The sequence below is a fragment of the Mobula hypostoma genome, chromosome 4 (assembly GCF_963921235.1).
Source record: "Mobula hypostoma chromosome 4, sMobHyp1.1, whole genome shotgun sequence".
Taxonomy (NCBI): Eukaryota; Metazoa; Chordata; class Chondrichthyes; order Myliobatiformes; family Myliobatidae; genus Mobula; species Mobula hypostoma.
Genome location: NC_086100.1, coordinates 169,280,803 through 169,300,285, shown reverse-complemented (window position 1 = coordinate 169,300,285; position 19,483 = coordinate 169,280,803). Strand labels below are relative to the sequence as shown.

The window sequence follows — 19,483 nt, the reverse complement described above, 5'->3', positions numbered from 1 at the left end:
TACTGGACTACTTTTAAGAATTTGCCACCTTCCTGATGCCACCTTTGTGGATAGGTGTGAAGTTCTCCCATGAAACTGCTTAGAATGTTTTACTGTTTATAGATGCTAAATAATGCAAAATGTATTGCATATGCTTATTGCTGCATCTACAGTGTCAGTGGACATCTGTATAAAGATCTAATCTGCTGTAAATCCACAGATGTTCAAATCAACACTTGCATAGGAGATTTTATATATGATTCCAATTTAAATTAACAGTTTACTTGAGATGCATATCTTTTAAATTGAGAATAGGGTAATTTTATTGAAATGATTATATCTGCGGTGAAGACCTGACCACTGCCAAAAGAAAATTGTGAACCAAGGATTGAATATTCTGCCCATGTTTTTTCCCCCCTATTTTAATAGAACAAAGAGAGATTTGCATTTCAATGGCATCATTTAGCATCCTTGGATATTTCAAAGGGCTTCACAATTAATGAGGTGCTACTAAATTATAGAGACTGCTATAATGCAGATATGCACTCACGAACACCAATATGATGCTGTTCATATGGCAATGTTAAAATATGAAGAATATTTCTGATCTCAATTGCTTTGGGTCTTTTACATATGTAGAGAGGGACTTGGTTTAATCATTAATTAGAAATGTGAGACTTGGCAAGCCTTGCTGTTCCCTGCATACTGGCCCTCCAATAATGAGGCTTTCTTCTCTCTCCATCAGGAAGGAGGTACAGGAGCCTCAAGACCCATACCACCAGGTTCAGCAACAGTTATTACCCCTTAACCATCAGGCTCTTGAACCAGAGGTGAAAACATGACTGAGTTTCACTCACGTTATCACTGAGTTGTTCCCACAACCTAGTGACTAACTTTCAAGGACTTCTCCTCTCATGTTCTCTATTTATTTATTATAATTATTTTTCTTTTTGTTTTTGCACAGTGTGTTGTCTTTTGTACATTGCACCCAAGATAACAAACACCAGTCTTTCATTGACAAGAGTCCTTACTCTTAATAATTTCTCCTTTGGCTCCTCCCCCCTCCTCCAAACTAAAGGTGTAGCCATGGGCACCTTTATGGGTCCCAGCTATGCCTGCCTTTTTGTTGGCTTTGTGGAACAATCCATGTTCCAAGCCTATACTAGTATCCGTCCTCCACTTTTCCTTCGCTACATCAACGACTGCATTGGGGCTACTTCCTGCATGCATGCTGAGCTCATTGATTTCATTAACTTTGCCACAACTTTTACCCTGCCCTCAAGTTTACCTGGTCCATTTCTGATACTTCCCTCCCCTTTCTTGATCTTTCTGTCTCTATCTCTGGAGAAAGCTGATCTACTAATGTCTACTATAAACCTACAGACTCTCACAGCTACCTGGATTATTCCTCTTCCCACCCTGTCTCTTGCAAAAATGCCATCCCCTTCTCGCAATTCCTCCATCTCCACTGCATCTGCTCTCAGGATGAGGCTTTTCATTCCAGGACGAAGGAGATATCTTCCTTTCTTAAAGAAAGGGGCTTCCCTTCCTCCACCATCAACTCTGCTCTCAAACACATCTCTCCCATTTCACGCACATCTGCTCTCACCCCATCCTCCTGCCACCCCACTAGGAATAGGGTTCCCCTTGTCCTCACCTCCCACCCCACCAGCCTCCGGGTCCAACATATAATTCTCCGTAACTTCCGCCACCTCCAACAGGATCCCACCACCAAGCACATCTTTCCCTCACCCCACCTTCTGCTTTCTGCAGGGATCGCTCCCTATGTGACTCCCTTGTCCATTCGTTTCTCCTCCCCATCCCTTCCCACTGATCTCCCTCCTGGCACTTATCCTTGTAAGCGGAACAAGGGCTACACATGCCCTTACACTTCCTCCCTCACCACCATTCAGGCCCCAGACAGTCCTTCCAGGTGAGGCAACACTTCACCTGTGAGTCAGCTGGTGTGATGTACTGTGTCTGGTGCTCCCGGTGCAGCCTTCTATATATTGGCGAGACCTGAGGCAGGCTGGGAGACAGTTTTACTGAACATCTATGCTCTGTCCACCAGAGAAAGCAGGATCTCCCAGTGGCCACACATTTTAATTCCATGTCCCATTCCCCATTCTGATATGTCTATCCACGGCCCCCTCTACTGTCAAGATGAAGCCACACTCAGGTTGGAGGAACAACACCTTATATTCCGTCTGGGTAGCCTTCAACCTGATGGCATGAACATTGACTTCTCTAACTTCCATTAATGCCCCTCCTCCCCTTCTTACCCCATCCCTTATTTATTTAACTATCTATCTATTTATTTCCCCCCTTTTTTTTCCCTCTTTTTTTCCTCCCTCTGTCCCTCTCACTATAGCTCCTTGCCTGCTCTTCATCTTCCTCTGGGCTCCCCTCCCCCTTTCTTTCTCCCTAGGCCTCCCATTCCATGATCCTCTCCCTTCTCCAGCCATGTATCCCTTTTGCCAATCAACTTTCCAGTTCTTAGCTCCATCCCTCCCCCTCCTGTCTACTCCTATCATTTTGGATCTCCTCCTCCCCTTCGCACTTTCATATCTCTTCTTTCAGTTAGTCCTGACGAAGGGTCTTGGTCCGAAACGTCGACTGTACCTCTTCCTATAGATGCTGCCTGGCCTGCTGCGTTCCACCAGTATTTTGTGTGTGTTGCTTGAATTTCCAGCATCTGCAGATTTCCATGTGTTTGCTTTCATTAATTTTATTGTTTCTTTGCAGTTACTGTGAATGCCCACAAGATAGTAAATCCAGACTTGTATTTGGTGACATATATGTACTTTTACTTTTGAACTTTGAACTTTTTGAACTGGAAACCATTTTTTTGGTGCCTTAATCTTTGGAGTGGACTTAAACGCACAATCAAACTAAAATCTGGTAAATTGAGTTATCATGAGGCTATGGTAAATGGTCTTGGGTCAAAGAATGCCAGAAAAAAATAATTGTGCTGTAAAAATGTAAAATTGCTCATAGGAGATCTGACATCAGCAGCGACTCTGTCCAGGACCCCAGGTTATATGAGTAGCCATCGTCTATGGTTAATAAGTACTTTCAGGTGGCAAGATATTAAAATATTTCAGCCTCCTGCTGTGCTATGATCCTTCAACATAAACTAGATCTAAACTTTGAAAGGTTGAGACCTTAAAATGAGTTCTTTTCTGCTCTTCATTGTTGATAACTATAGGCCTGATTACTTTCTAAAGAAGAATGGTCCTTGTTTGGCTAACATTTAGGCACTTGTTTATGCATCAGTATGTTGGCTTTAACACTTTTTAATGCTGTCTTAACTGTTATTAATTAGCAGCTCCATTTTCTTTCTAGCTTTATTTGTAGACTGGCATGTGGAAATAACATGTTTCTTTCAAAAATGTAGTGAAGTAATTTGTATGCAAAACAAATTGACTCTGCATGGCAGCCTACCACCAAACTCTTGATTTTATTGGCTCCACTTTTACCTAGGACCAACAGGTGGCTACTGATACCATAAGTTCAGGAATTTCCTCAACATTGTTGATGTTGGCTTTGTTATGGAAAGAGATTGTCAAGTGAAGAGAGGAAATGCTTGAAGGGTGTTCTTCAAACCTCTTTGGGGGGGAAAAAATAGAAAATAGCTCCATTCCTGGATATCTCCGGCCCATGACCTTCCCAAATAGTGAATTTGTGATGGCACTGAGAAACTTCAGTCAATGTATTTGGAGTACGGGAAAAGCCCAGCAAACACCAAGTACCCACCTGCCCTACTAAGTATGTCTGCCACCATATGGAAATAGAACTTAGAACAGTTCAGCACATGCACAGCCCTTCAGCCCATAATGTCATAATGAATTAAATTAGTAATCAAATGGTTAACTAAACTAATCTCTTTTGCCTCCACATACCTGTATCATACACATACCCTGGCCTTCAGCATTATCATGGAAAAGGATAGAATCAGAGAGGACAGGAAAATTTTTAATTGGGGAAGGGCAAATTATGAGGCTATAAGGCTGGAACTTGCAGGTGTGAATTGGGATGATGTTTTTGCAGGGAAATGTACTGGGTTACAGTTTTGGGTGGAAAATTCCACTGTATTCTTTATTGATCGTCTACCCTATCCACAACACCACCAATCTTTGTATTATATGCAAACTTACTAACCCCTCCATCTACATTTTCATCCACATCATTTATATACATCACAAACAGCAGAGGTCTCGGTACAGATCCCTGTAGAACATCATTAAAAACAGATCTCCAGCTGGAATAAGTCCCTTCGACCACCAACTTTTTGTCTTCTATGAGCAAGCCATTGTTTGTTCTAAATGGCCAATTCACCATTGATCCTATGCATATTAATCTTCTGGATGAGCCTCTCATGAGGGACCTTGTCAAGTGTCTTACTAAAATCCACGTAGACAGTATCCACAATTCTACCTTCATCAATCATCCTCATCAAGCCAGACGTACTGTGACCTGCAGAAAACCATGCTGGGTCTCCCCAATTAGATCATAGTTTTCCAAATGCTCATAAATCTTTTCCCAAAGAATTCAGCCCAGTAACTTCCCTACTACTGAAGTGATACTCACTGGTCAGTGGTTTCTAGGATTATCCCTGGTTCTCTTATTGAACAATGAAACATTAGCTACTCACCAGTCCTCCAAGACCTTGCCTGTGGCTCGAGAGAACACAAAGATACTGGTCAATGCCTAGCAATCTCTTCACTTGCCCCTCTCAGTAACCTGGGGTGTATTCCATCAGGCTCTGGAGACTTTTTCACCTTAGTGCTCTTTAAGAGACCCAACAGCACTCATTAAGGACCTCACCCTCATCCTTTGCATTGAAGCAAATATATCCTACTTTATCCTTTAGTGGTCCCTCCCTCTCTCTAATTATCCTCTTGCTCCTGATTTACTAGGTATTGAATGCCTTGGGATCCTCTTCAATCTTACTTGTCAAGGACTTTTCATGGCACCTCTTGGCTTACCTCATTTCCTTTAGTTCTTTTCTGGTTTCTTTATAATCCTCAAGGGTTCTGTTTGATTCCGGTGTCCTAAGCTTTACTTTTCCTATTTCATCTTGACTTAATTCTTCATGTCTTTCAACATTCAAATTCTCTTACCTACCATCCTTGTCCTTCCTTCTGACAGGAATATACCTGTATTGTACTCTGTGCAGTTAGTCTTTAAACAGCCTCCACATGCCAGATGCCCAGATTATTCTTTTTATTATTAAGTTATAGCGTGGAATAGGCCCTTTAAGTTGTGATGCCCAGCAATTCCCCAATTTAATCCTAGCCTAATCATGTGACAAGTTGCAATGACCAACTAACCTACCACCTGGTAAGTCTTCGGAGCACCCAAGCAATCATGGGGCGTACATACAAACTCCCTACAGGCAGTGGCGGGAATTGAACCCAGGTTGCTGGTACTGTAAAGACTTGAGCAAACCACTACGCTACAGTGCTGCCCTGATTAACTCTCCTTGGTTCCTATTTAATGTTCCCATAATTTGACCTGCTTCAGTTTAATGTTTTCTTCCAAGGTCCATACTTGTCCTTATCTATAGTTATCTTAAAACTTGTGGAGTTGTGGTCACTGTTCCCTAACTGCTCACCCAATGTAAGGTCAGTCAGCTGGCCAGGTTTACTACCTGACATCAGATCCAGTACAGCCTCTCTTGTACTATCTACAGATTGATTTAAGAAATCCTCCCGGATGTACCTAACAAATTGTGCCTCTTCTAATCCACTTCGCTAAGAAGCTCCCAGTTTATGTTCGGGAAGTTGAAGTTTCCCCAAGACAACAGCCCTACGATTCATACACCTTTCCTTAATTTGCCTGCTTATCAGTTCCTCAATGTCCTGATGGCTATTGCAGGAATCTGTAGTATGATCCCATCTGTAGTATAGTTGTACCCTTCCTATTTTTGAGTTCCCCATATTTGAGTTAGTGGTGGAGCCCTCCGTTATGTTCCCTATGAGTGCAGCTGTAATATTGTTCTTGACTAGTGGTGCAACTCTTTCCGACCCTCTCTCCCCCCACCCCCAACCTCCCTCTATCTTTTCTAAAACTTTGAAACCCTGGGGTATTAAGCACCCATTCCTGTCCCTCTCTCAACCAAGTCAGTAATGACCACAACGTCATAGTTCCATGTACTGATTCATGTTCGAAGCTCCTAGCATTAAATTACATACAGTTCAAACAATATCATATCTATATATCTATCACTTTGCACTTTGGCCTGATCAGCCTTCTCAGAATCCACACAATTGGAATGAAAACATTTCAGTCTGAAATCTGGAGGGACTACCCAGGAAGATGAGGCGAGAGAAATCTTCATTTGAAGTCAGAATATAGCAATTCAAGTTCCACTACAAAAGTTGGTAGAGTGCTGAAATGCTGTCATTCAGATGAGACATTGAACCAGTCACCAACAATGTGCTTTCCATTCCCCCATAAATAACCCTATAGCACTATTGGAAAAGAGGGGAGCCTTTCAGACCACAGTTTACCTCTCATTCAGCGTCAACTAAAAAAAGATTCCATTGCTGCCAATCTATTTCTGAACTTTGTTGCAAGTTCTTTCCTGTGTCTGGAACTAATTTTAGTCATGCTCATTGCTTGAAAATGTGATCAGATTTTATAGGTCATTTGGCTGGTTTGATACCTGTGGCTGTCCACAGGAGCTGGAGTATTTATTGGAGTTGTGTGTGGATTTTCAGAATTTGAAGCATTATGTTTACATTGTTTTCAAAGTCCAACCACTAGAATAATTAATTACCTGGTGTTCTGATATTGCGTGTGGGAATATGGAACACTTTTGGTTCATAAAGTCTGTGCTGGACATGATGCCAAGTTAAGCTAATTCTGTTCTGTTTGCAATTGATGCCTTCATCCCAGCATATTCATGTGTCTAAAAGCCTCCAGTGCCACCACCATGTTTGCTATCTCCATCACAACTGGCAGGCTTTCCAAGCACCCTTCTCACTACCTTTGTAAAATAAAACAACCCAGTCTTTCTCAGAGTTCTCAGCTTTCCTCCCACATTCTAAAGACATACAGTTAGGGTCAGTTAGTTATGGACATGTTATGTTGGCCTCGGGAGCATGGCTACACTTGTTTGTGTTGTCTGTTGATGCAAAGGATGCATTTTACTGTCTGTTTTGATGCACATATGATAAATAAAGCTAATCTTTTAATCTTTAGCTACACAGGTCCATTTGTTTTGGCAAATGATTTTCAAAAACAAATGTTGGCCTTTTGTACCTTAACACCTGTTGTTTCTTAACTACATCTTCAAGTTTACAAAATTTTGCACAAAAATACTAGTAGGTTGTAAGTTGGATGTTTAACTGCTTTGAGATCATCATTTTTCCCTCTGCCTTTGTATCAGTTTCAGCAGTTTCTTACTCTGCTCCACTTATTTTATAGGGAGAACTGTGAACTCTTGCTTGATTTGTCTAGGACGCTTCATGATGACTTAAAATGAGTGTAATGCTCATCAGTTTAGTAGCTAAATGAGGTGTGGTGCAGTCTGCTTGCTCTGTATACTGACTCGGTGTTCATGTATTCTGATCTGCACTCCCAGTGGGATCTGGTTCCACATGTTGTATTTGAAACCTGGGACAATGAATTATAACATCTAAGTTGTCAAGGGGCCTTTATCACTATCTAGGGACCTGATGGTTTGCTTTATGTTCAGATAAGTGGGGTGTGAACTTTTGGGTGGAGTAGGTGTGACAGTGAGATGTGGGTTGTGTGTGACTCAGCAGTTGACTAGATCGTTTCATGCTTAGTTTGTCTCATCTATTTCTGTTTAGTTGCTGCCACAGATGTAGAATGCATCTGGCGCCCTCGTCCCTGTGGAGATGTTTGTTTTTGATCACAACTTTGAATACTAATGGCAAACTGTTCACGTTTAATGTAAACTGTACAAGGTTAGAGGACAGTTGTTTTTCCAAAACATCGCATGATAATTGAAAGAATGAAAATGCAGGTGTCACAAGCTTAATTTATGAAAATATCCATATCAGTGTGTGGTTTGGGATTGAATTTTGTGATTTATAATCACAGCCATAGAGCAATATAGCATGAATGCAGGCCTGTTGGTCCAACAAGTCCATGCCTAACTCTGTGCCCACCCAGCTAGTCTTGGTTTCCCGCATTCAGCCTGTACCTTCTAAGCTGTTCTTCTCCATATACCTTTTTAAATTGTGCTATTGTACCTTTGGCAACCAGTTCTTCTTGCAGCTTGTTCCATATGCTCACCACTTCTCTGTGGAAAAATTGCTGCTTGGGTCCCTTATAACTCTTTCACCTTAAAATCTATGCCCCATAATTTTGGACTCCCTTACCCTGGGGAGAAGATTGTTGCCATCTAGCTTATCAATGCCCCTCATTTTAAACATTTTTATAAAATAATTCCTCATTTTCCCATGTTCCAAGGAATAAAGAACTAGCCTGATCAATCTTTCCTTATAACTCAGGTCTTCTAATCCTGACGACATTCTCCTAACTTTTCTGCACTGTTTTCGGTTTAATCACATTTTCTATAATAGGGTGACCTAAACTATACACAATACTCCAAGAGCAACCTTACCAATGATTTGTTTTACTGCAATTTATTGTCCCAGCTCTTATACTTATTTCTTGACTGAAGTAGAGTATTTTGAGTATCTGTGCTATGTCATTCAGACCTCCTGTTCATCTCTCCGTGGTACCTCCTCGTGCTAAGATCTGGAATTTTCTCTATAAATCACTTTAAAAGACTGCCTAAAACCAGCTCCTGTGGTCTGGTCTGGTTTCAGCATCTAGTTTTGTATGACTTGCTCTCCTGTTGAACTCCAAATGATCTGAAGTGTTCTGATGATCTGAAAATGCAACAAAAGGGAAGCCTAGAGTCAGGGTCTTTAGGGCCTTAAGAATTTGGGCTTTCACGAAAATTTCTATCAAAAAGGGCGGATAGGGAGAGAGAAGGTTGAAGGTTGCAGTTATCTCTTAGATGGTACATGCAATGTCAGCGGTTTTACTGGTTGTAGAGCCTCAAATGCATGATGAGAATCTCAGGCCTGGGTTATCACTGTTACACAGAAAGCCAAGGGAAGGTGAATGGAACTTCCCAGCTCAGTAAGAGTAATTATTAACCCATTCTTTCACAGGGCACAAATTGAAGCTTCTAGTGAAAGTGAAAGCTTTCAATTTGTGTGGGTGGAGTGGTATGGATTTTACTGGCTGCTGCCAGAACAAATCTTTTTTAAAGTTTCTTCGTAAATTTCAGTTTGATTGCTAAGTGTTTCTGAAATTATTGATTTGTAAAGTATTCTGTGCTTATATACAGAATTCAGAACAAAACTATATTTTGAGACGGTGCCAGAGTTCAGCATTTCTACTTAAATGTAGAGCTTCACAGTATATTTTGGTAAAATATTAATGTTAGCTTGTAATAGTCATGGAGATTTGAATCAGGCTGCTTAATGCCAGTTTCATATAGAAGTATCACACATCGAAGTTGCTGGTGAACGCAGCAGGCCAGGCAGTATCTCTAGGAAGAGGTACAGTCGACGTTTCGGGCCGAGACCCTTCGTCAGGACTAACTGAAAGAAGAGCTAGTAAGAGATTTGAAAGTGGGAGGGGGAGATCCAAAATGATAGGAGAAGACAGGAGGGGGAGGGATGGAGCCAAGAGCTGGACAGTTGATTGGCAAAAGGGATACGAGAGGATCATGGGGCAGGAGGCCCAGAGAGAAAGAAAGGGGGGGGGGAACCCAGAGGATGGGCAAGAGGTATAGTGAGAGGGACAGAGGGAGAAAAAGGAGAGAGAGAGAAAGAATCTGTGTATATAAATAAATAACGGTTGGGCTACGAGGGGGAGATGGAGCATTAGTGGAAGTTTGAGAAGTCAGTGTTCATGCCATCAGGTTGGAGGCTACCCAGATGGAATATAAGGTGTTGTTCCTCCACCCTGAGGGTAAGCCACACTCAGGTTGGAGGAACAACGCCTTATATTCCGTCTGGATAGCCTCCAACCTGATGGCATGAACAGACTTCTCTAACTTCCGCTAATGCCCCACCTCCCCCTTGTACCCTATCTGTTATTTATTTATATACACATTCTTTCTCTCACTCTCCTTTTTCTCCCTCTGTCCCTCTCACTATACCCCTTGCCCATCCTCTGGGTTCCTCCCCCTCCCCCTTTTCTTTCTCCCTGGGCCTCCTGTCCCATGATCCTCTCGTATTCCTTTTGCCAATCAACTGTCCAGCTCTTGGCTCCATCCCTCCCCCTCCTGTCTTCTCCTATCAATTTGGATCTCCCCCTCCCCCTCCCACTTTCAAATCTCTTACTAGCTCTTCTTTCAGTTAGTCCTGACGAAGGGTCTCGGCCGGAAACGTCGACTGTACCACTTCCTAGAGATGCTGCCTGGCTAGGTGCGTTCAGCAGCAACTTTGATGTGTGTTGCTTGAATTTCCAGCATCTGCAGAATTCCTGGTGTTTGCGTCATATAAAAGCATAATTGCTTGCAAGTAAAATTATCATTAAGTACCCTTTAGCACCTGAACCATAGAAAGGCAGGTATTCCACAATTCAAGAAAAAGGTTTTTAGTCTTTTCTGTTATATTCGTATCAAAAAGAAATAGGTACTTCAAAGGCTTGTTTATACAGTCTGCTAATTTAGAGCTGTTTAATTCAGATGATCTGCTTCAGTTTTGTTTAAGTCTTGAAGATCCTCTAAATATTCATTACTTTAATTCATTTAATCTGGTGCAAAACATTGCATTTAGTAGGAATAGATAATGGCCTTGTGCAGCTGGCTGCAAAGGGGAAGCGGGAGGTAATCTGCTGAGTTCCCTTTAAGGATATAGCAGGCTTCTTTGGTGAGATTCCTCCCCCCGTGACTTTGATGTTGAAGTTCACATCAGGCCACTGTTGATTACTTCAGCAGTGTGGCATGGGAAAGCCAGGGTATCACTGATGGCACTGTCCTGATTTGAGTGAGTGCCACTCCAGCTGTTGCTATCAGTTTTTACAGCCAGACTTGATGCAGTCTTGCCATTGTTAGTTACAAATTCTGATTATTTAAAAAAAATGTAGCTAGTTCTCCCACAAAGGTGAAGTAAAATTTGTTGTGGTCTCCAGCCAAGGTGCTTGCTCTTTTGGTATTAGGAGATGATGTTGGTATTCAAAATCATGTAAAATGCATGGAGATCAAATGACAAGTGTAGTCAGTTCAGGTTTCTGCAAAACCATTTGATTGAGAGTCTGAGATCAGTAGTTATTCTTACTTGTCTCCCTGAAGGAACTTTGGTGGTTAGCTGTAACAGTAATGGAAGTCCCAGAGACCAGCATGTATTGGGTGAATGGGGGTAGCCTGGATCAGCATGCATTTGTGGCAGAAATTCGGGTAAGCTCAAGCGTATGAAGGGTGGAAGGTGTAAAGCCACTCTGGCATGGAGAAGGGTTTCAGCAGCACAGGTTGGTCAGAGGTAGATTTCAAGGACTCTGGTGCTGAGCAATTCAAATGGCAAAATGCCTTGATGCACAATCTTACTCAGCTGAAGGTGTCCATTATGTAAACACTCCACATTTATATTTGTTGGAAAGGAGAGAGCAGAACTACTTACAAGGCTATAATTGAACAGTTTTTGAAGAGTTGTATTGAATTAATATCTGTAAATCATTCCTTCATGTGCTGCTGTATTACTTTTTGTTGGGGGAGGGAAATAATTATCCCCCACCCCCACCATAATGCCTGAGGGCAGATGCTTTCCCACGTGTATGAATAGATGGAGTAATGTTGTGATCCTGTTCTTTGCATTACACTGGTTCAGTCACACTGTCTGATGTAGTACAGAATTCTGCCAATAGTTTCTGCAGAGAGAGAAGTTCACTCCGATTGATCTGAATTACTGTGTACTAGCAGCAGAACCTATTCATTCTACTGATTGAAAGTTGGCGGAGCATTTCACAGTCCAGTGTGCCCTGTGTGCTAAACATTTATGGTAATGTATTATTAACACACTTTAGTTGTAATGTGGGGAGTATGGTATTTGTTGACACAATGCAAGATCCCGCAACATTATAATGACCACGAGTTTATTTAATAGTGATTTAAAGTCTATGTTGCCCCATACATCAGGAATAAACTCCATTGTTCCATGCAATCTGTGATTGTTTACACGAATCAGAAAGGCTTAGAGGGTTATGGGCAAATGGCATAATCTTAGATGGAATCTTGGTCATCTTGGATCAGTGCCTGTTTTTGTGCTCTGTCTCTAGGTATATTATTTAATGTCTGGCCATAAAGTCACCTTCTTCTTCTCCTTTGTCTTGTGATCTTGTGATCTTCTTGGACAGTGTAATTATTTCCTTGGAACTTTATTCAAATATCCACACATATAACTAGAATGGGGGCTTGAACCCACAACCGCCCATGTCAGAGGCAAGAGTGTGAATCATTGATCCACAATGTAGGGACATTACACATGCAAGGACAGGACAGCAGAAATGTTTTGTTCCATTCCTGTAAAAATCTGGTAAATGAAATATTGACATATATAAGGAAATTGAATTGCTAGAAGCACTAGTGGTGGTTCTGGAATGCGGCATTTTCATGCAACACATTCTGATGCTCTGATCCTTTTCCTGCCCACAGCTGTACCCTTCCCTCCGAGCCACCGACTGACTCTCAAGGAGGTTTTTGACCATGATGGGAAACCCCGGGTTGACGTACTCAAGGCTCACCTTACTAAGGAAGGCCGGGTAGAGGAGACAGTCGCGATGCGGATTATAACAGAAGGAGCTTCCATTCTCCGGCAAGAGAAGACTATGCTCGACATTGAAGCACCAGTCACAGGTGAGTTACTACAAGGCTAGTGTGTCTCGTTTATTATAAACACAAGAGATTCTACAGATGCTCGAAATCTCAAGCAATACACAAAGTACTTGTGGAGCTCAGGCAGCATCTATGTGGCGGGGGGGGAGGAATAAATAGCCTTTCATCAAAACTGGAAAGGAAGTGGGCAGAAGCCAGAATAGGATTACAAGCTAGCCAGTGATAGGTGAGACCAGGTGAGGGGAGAGGTGAGTAGATGGCGGTGGGGAGATGAAGTAAGAAGCCTGGAGATGATGGGTGGAAGTGGTAAAGAGCTGGAGGAGGAATCTAATAGGCGAAGGCTGTGGACCGTGGAAGAAAGAGGAGGGAAACCAGAAAAGTGGTGGATGAGTTAGAAGAAAAGGGATGAGAGGGTAACCAGAATGAGGAATAGGAAAAATGGGATGAGGGAGGGTGAGCAATTACTGGAAGTTTGAAAAATTGATGTTCATGCCGTCAGGTTTGAGGCTACCCAGACAGAAACCTCTACTGTCATGATGAGGTCAAAATCCAACATGCTTCCAAAGCAAAGGTCAGACCATTGTGAAATCTCAAGCAAAGGCCAGACCATTGAGAAATCTCAAGCAAAGGCCAAACCATTGAGAAATCTCAAGCAATATGTTGGAGGAAGTTGGCAGTTCTTGTAGACTGTGTGTACCCCAATTTTCAGCATCTTCAGTCTCTATTAAGAAATCACATTGAAGTATGGGATATCAGCATCAATGGAAGCGCCGTGTTATGTTTCTATGGTCATCATGTGTGGCAAGCCTGCTGGAACGGCTATCTGTCTCTTCATTAATTTCAATTATTGTATATGGATATTGTTAACAGAGAATAGTTACTGCTATACCAAAGTGCTGGGTTTTACACCGATCTCCATTTCACGGGAAATATGCATGGAGGCACTGGGTGTGGTACTCAAAAGAAGGTTTACAATTGGGATATCAAAGAACTGGTTAGACTATATGAAACAGATGAGCAGTTATAGTAAATTTCATGCAATTTTAGTGCTTGTGTATGTTGAGTAACACTGATTTTTTTTTTACGGCAGTAAATGGTTCATGCTGCATATCTTGTATTGATGCTCTGTTGAGTCATTATACTGATGGAGGGTCAAGTCTGACTCTTGGCAACTGGTTTCTCTATTGAATATATGTGTCACTCATGTAAAATTCTATTTCATTTTGAAGCTTTGTTAGAGATGGTCCACTAGTTTGTAATTTTCAGTTAGAATAAAACTCATTAGGTATTTCACAAATGTTTCGAGGCTAATTAATCTGTTGGTATAAACAGAGTTGGAGCAAGGTTTGTACACGTACAGCTGAATGCCTAATGCTCTCTCATTTGAAAATTCAACTCATCAGTGCTTCTGTTCTCCATTTGTTCAAGCTTGTCTAATCCTACTTCTCCCATTAAGAATTCAATTTATGAATCCCCTGCACTTGTAAGAATGTAGTGTTTCTAAAACCAGAAGACTGCCAATTAAGAAAAATTATTTCACCTAGGTGATGTAAAGTACTCCTTCCAATTCCCCACCTTCTCCTGTTCTTTGGTTTACATAATTTGTTTCCTAGCTCAGGACATGGGACTTCAGTGACAGCATTGATATAGCGGTGCAACTTTTCTGAAATATCCACTTTTAAATGATGTTAGATGCTGAAATTGAGGTGGTCTGAAGCAAGAAAGGACAGTCATGGATGTATATACCCTTTGTATCCATGCGATGTCCATGATGAATATTATTTTTGAGTTGTTTTGGTGCATGTAAAAGTTATATGATTGCAGATGTAAGATTGATGTACTTAAAATGCAAATTGAATGGTTCAAGGAATGTTTATTTGAAGATGGCACAGTCATAAAGTTGAATATTAGGGATAGGGTTATTAGTTGTGCACCACAGGAATAGGCCCTCTGGCCTACCACATCCATTCCAATTTGTATGCTCATCTACATTATCCAATGTGATAGCATTGATTGGGTCTATTTTCTTATGTCTTAAGTATTTGTTTAAATGCCTCTTAAATTTAGTATTGTATCTGATTCTACCACCACTTCTGGCAGCATGTTTCAGATATTGACCACTCTTGCACTTTTTAAAAAAAAACTTCCCCTCAATCCCAATTAATTTTTTCCTTGTCACTTTAAACCTATGCCCTCTTGTTTTATGATGCCTCCACCAGGTAAAAATATTCTGATTACCCTATCTATGCCTCTCATAATTTTATATGCCTCTGTCAGTCACCACTACTTCGCTGAAGAAATAAGTGAAACTCTCTCCCCAAAACTCAAATCCTCCATCCAGACAACTTGATGAACCTCCTCTCTACTCTCTCACTCTGATCACTGTTGTAAAGTTGCAGCATAACATGGCAGCTTCTATATTCTGTGCCTTGACCTATGAAGGCAAACATGCCATATGCTGCCTTCACCACCCTTGATTCTTATAATTTGTTGATCTCCCTTGAAGGCCAACCAAGTTAATTCTAGTTTGTTAAAAATTTAAACCCTCAGAGCAATTGAAGCATTGCATATTCATATTTTCTGTGCATGGTAAGCACTGCCCAATGTTTTAGCAATTTATTTTTGTGGTGCCAGATGTGATTGGTTACTAATAACTTGAATAAACATTTTAGAAACTAAAATAGAGCAGAATTATTTGAAAATTTTAAGATTATTAGTAAGCAGAGTTGAAAATCCACTTTCATTTGAAAGACAGAGGTGACAAGATCGTAAAATCAGACTGTAGATGTCAGGAAACTGGAAAAGAGGGAATAGCTTCCTCAGAAGCCATTCGGTCTGATCTGAATGTGCCTTTCCATAAATTTTTCTGACTTAATCCCATCTTCCACACTCCATCTGAAGCCTTGCTTGACATCTCAAATATACTCTTCTCATTTAAGAAGTTTGTATTATCTAGCTCCTTTCAGGCTCTGTTTCTTTGAATTTGTTTTGAGATCAGTGCATCACCGGCAGGGCCAGCTTTTGTTACCACCCCAGTTGTACTGGAAAAGGTGGTGAGATGCTGCCTTGTCTTTGCAGTCATCTGGTGGAGGCTCTCACTGTGCTGCTCTGGAGGGAGTTTTGTGAATTGACTCCCAGTAGAATGCCTTTGGGAGGAGGAGAAGATGGCGGCGCGATGCAGTGCACGCGGCCTCTCTCGTGATGAATATCTGTTATCTGTCAAGTAGGACGCCATGCACAATTTTGATTTGATGGAGGCAGACGTGAGAGCACGGAGGAACATCTGGTGAAACTTCTGAAATGCTTGTTTCGCTGCCGCCGCTACTGTGTGATCCGAAATCTCCGGAGGAGAAGGCCCCGAATTCTGGGCTTTGCTTGTCGATCGGTGGCCAGGGTGTGGTCGAAGTGCTTGGCAGAGATGGTGCTCGGTGTTGAGGGCTGGTCGGAGGCTTGAAGTTTTCGAATGGACTCAGAGTCGGACTGTGGTCGGGTGCTTACAGGATGCTGCATCGGCACTGGAAGCTCATGGCAGGGAGAGTTTCTCCCTTCTGCCGTGTCTACTGTCTGCATGAGATGTTGGGGCTATTGAGACTCTGAGACATTTTTTTTTACCATGCCCATGGTCTGCTCTTATCAAATTACAGTATTGCTTTGTACTGTTGGAACTATATGTTATAATTATGTGGTTTTTGTCAGTTTTAGTCTTGGTCTGTCTTGTGTTTCTGTGATATCATACTGGAGGAACATTGTATCATTTTTTAATGCATGCATTTCTAAATGACAATAAACAAGGACTGAGTGTCCTCATAATCTAACCTAGTAGTGAAGAAAGGGCAAGAAATTTCCAAATCTGGATAGTACGAGTCTGGAGTGACTTGCAGGTAATGGTGTTCCCATTTGTGCACTGCACTTGTCATTGGTAAAGGGAATTGCTATCAAAGTTTCTTTGGCAAATAACTATAGATGGTTTATTGCAGTGGTGCATAGTATCATATCATACAGCATAGAAACAGATCTTTTGACTCACCAAGCCCACGCTGACGATTAAATACCCATCTTTAACTTCAAAAATCCATCCAGGTTGTTGGATGGTGTGTCAATCAACTATGGTGAGCTATTTGTGTGTTTACCAAGATGGAAGGTTATAGAAATATTAGGGGATATTGCAGGATTATGTCAAGTGCTTAATGTTGTCTTTACAAGACTTCAGCTTGGGAATCTCAAGTTTTGAGATTCAAAATTCATCTTCAAGTGGTGATTACTGTGCACAAGGAACAAATGGGGAGAGTCTGATGATACCCTCTGAGCTTCTATCAGTACAGTAGAGAAAAACGCAGTAATTAGGCTGAAATACTCAACTCTCCAGGACAGTACTGTGCCCTCATTTAATTTTAGCGTCACAGATCAAGGAAAGTATAATCTTATCAGTTTTCAGCATTGTGATGTAAGAAGTTAGCTGAGTTGCTGGTTAATATTGATAGACACTATTAAATATTAGTTGGAGGATAGTGAATATAAACCTGATTTACAGAAAGGAGGTGTGTGTGAATAGAATTTATAGCCAGTGAGAAAGTGCTTGAGAGTGTTTTACACAATATCATTAATATTCATCCAAGGAGCTGAGAGTCTAGGTTTCGACTTAATAAACTGTTTTTCTCAGCTCTTGGAATTCTATGAGAAAGAACTAAATTGCTAAGTGATCTTTCTGGATAGAATGGCACTGAATTTTCACAGGGCATTTGAAAAGTTCCAATTGAAAGTAATCTTTAAACCAAGGCTAAATCTTATTAAATTAATGATATTTTCCAGAGGGAATAAGGAGGACAGAGCCAAAGGAAGCTTTTCTTTAACAGAAGCTGTGACTGAGGAAGGCAGTAAAAAATATTTTTATAGTTGCCTAACGACTGAAGTGATTGATCTGAATGCACTGACCTCAGCAAAAAAGAGAATTTTGGGACTCCAGGGGGCTGCCAGCCAATGACCCAAATATTTTAACGAGTCTTCCATTTCACTGGCCTGGGGATCTCAGCAAGTTTCTTTAAACTTGGAGATGCCTGTTTGAGTTTTGAGTATCTCCACAATCAGTGCTGGTTCACTAACTGATCAGCTTATTCTGATCACAAGTAACCTAGAATGCCACTACAGGGTGGAAGTAAGAGGTCAAACTGTGCATCAGTGTGAAGATGAAAATACATTCTAAATGATTTAGAGTGCAGATCCAGGCCATTTGACCCAACAGATCCCTCCCACACCACTTCTCCATCACCATCTCCTGTTCACTTATCTCATATATTTATTCAGCTTCCTCTTAAACCCGTCACTGCTGCCCTTCTTCACCCCTCCCCATGGGAGCCAGTTTTGCATTTCCAATGTTCATTAGGAAAAAGTTCATTCTGAATTCCTTAATAGATTTGTTAGAGTGTTTTAAAACCCCTTGACATTCCCTGCAGACTGTTCTGTCAAGCTCATCCTAGGTGTGGAAACCTTTATAAGATCACCCCCTTAGAATATGCTTTATCCAGAGGCAAATCTGAGTATATTCAATCTTTCCAAATGATTATACCTTTTTAGTTCCAATATCATTCTTCTGATCCTTTTTTTTACACTTCTCCAATGCTTCCATTTTCATCCTAAGATCTGAATACCAAAGCCTTCTCCAATTCTCCAGGTATGGTCTGGGCAAGGTAATGAGTTTTGTGTTTTGTTTTTATTTGTATTGAAAAAGACCATAAGACAAAGGAGCAGAAGTCGGCCATTCGGCCCATCAAGTCTGCGCCACCATTTTATCATGAGCTGATCTATTCTCCCATTTAGTCCCACTCCCCTGCCTTCTCACCATAACCTTTGATGCCCTGGCTACTCAGATACCTATCAATCTCTGCCTTAAATACACCCAATGACTTGGCCTCCACTGCCGCCCGTGGCAACAAATTCCATAAATTCACCACCCTCTGGCTAAAAAAATTTTTTCGCTTCTCTGTTCTGAATGGGCGCCCTTCAATCCTTAAGTCATGCCCTCTCGTACTAGACTCCCCCATCATGGGAAACAACTTTGCTACACCCACTCTGTCCATGCCTTTCAACATTCGAAATGTTTCTATGAGGTCTCCCCTCATTCTTCTAAACTCCAAGGAATACAGTCCAAGAGTGGACAAACGTTCCTCATATGTTAACCTTCTCATTCCCGGAATCATTCTAGTGAATCTTCTCTGTACCCTCTCCAACGTCAGCACATCCTTTCTTAAATAAGGAGACCAAAACTGCCCACAGTACTCCAAGTGAGGTCTCACCAGCACCTTATAGAGCCTCAACATCACATCCCTACTCCTATACTCTATTCCTCTAGAAATGAATGCCAAATTGCATTTGCCTTCTTCACCACCGACTCAACCTGGAGATTAACCTTAAGGGTATCCTGCATGAGGACTTCCAAGTCCCGTTGCATCTCAGAACTTTGAATTCTCTCCCCATTTAATTAATAGTCTGCCCGTTTATTTCTTCTGCCAAAGTGCATAACCATGCACTTTCCAACATTATATTTCATTTGCCACTTCTTTGCCCATTCTTCCATTCTATCCAAGTCTCTCTGCAGACTCTGTTTCCTCAGCACTACCAGCCCCTCCACCTATCTTTGTATCATCAGCAAACTTAGCCACAAAGCCATCTATTCCA

At 41.5% G+C, this 19,483-nt stretch overlaps 1 protein-coding gene across 4 annotated transcripts in view; it reads left to right on the top strand.

Moving 5' to 3' along the window:
- The window catches only part of LOC134345770 (protein phosphatase 3 catalytic subunit alpha), a 285,040-nt gene that overhangs the window by 117,387 nt on the left and 148,170 nt on the right, over nt 1-19,483 (top strand). For all 4 annotated transcript variants that reach the window (XM_063046959.1, XM_063046957.1, XM_063046960.1 and 1 more), the window contains exon 2: nt 12,632-12,832. In XM_063046959.1, coding sequence (XP_062903029.1) covers nt 12,632-12,832 — 201 coding nt within the window. The remainder of the gene's footprint in view (nt 1-12,631; nt 12,833-19,483) is intronic.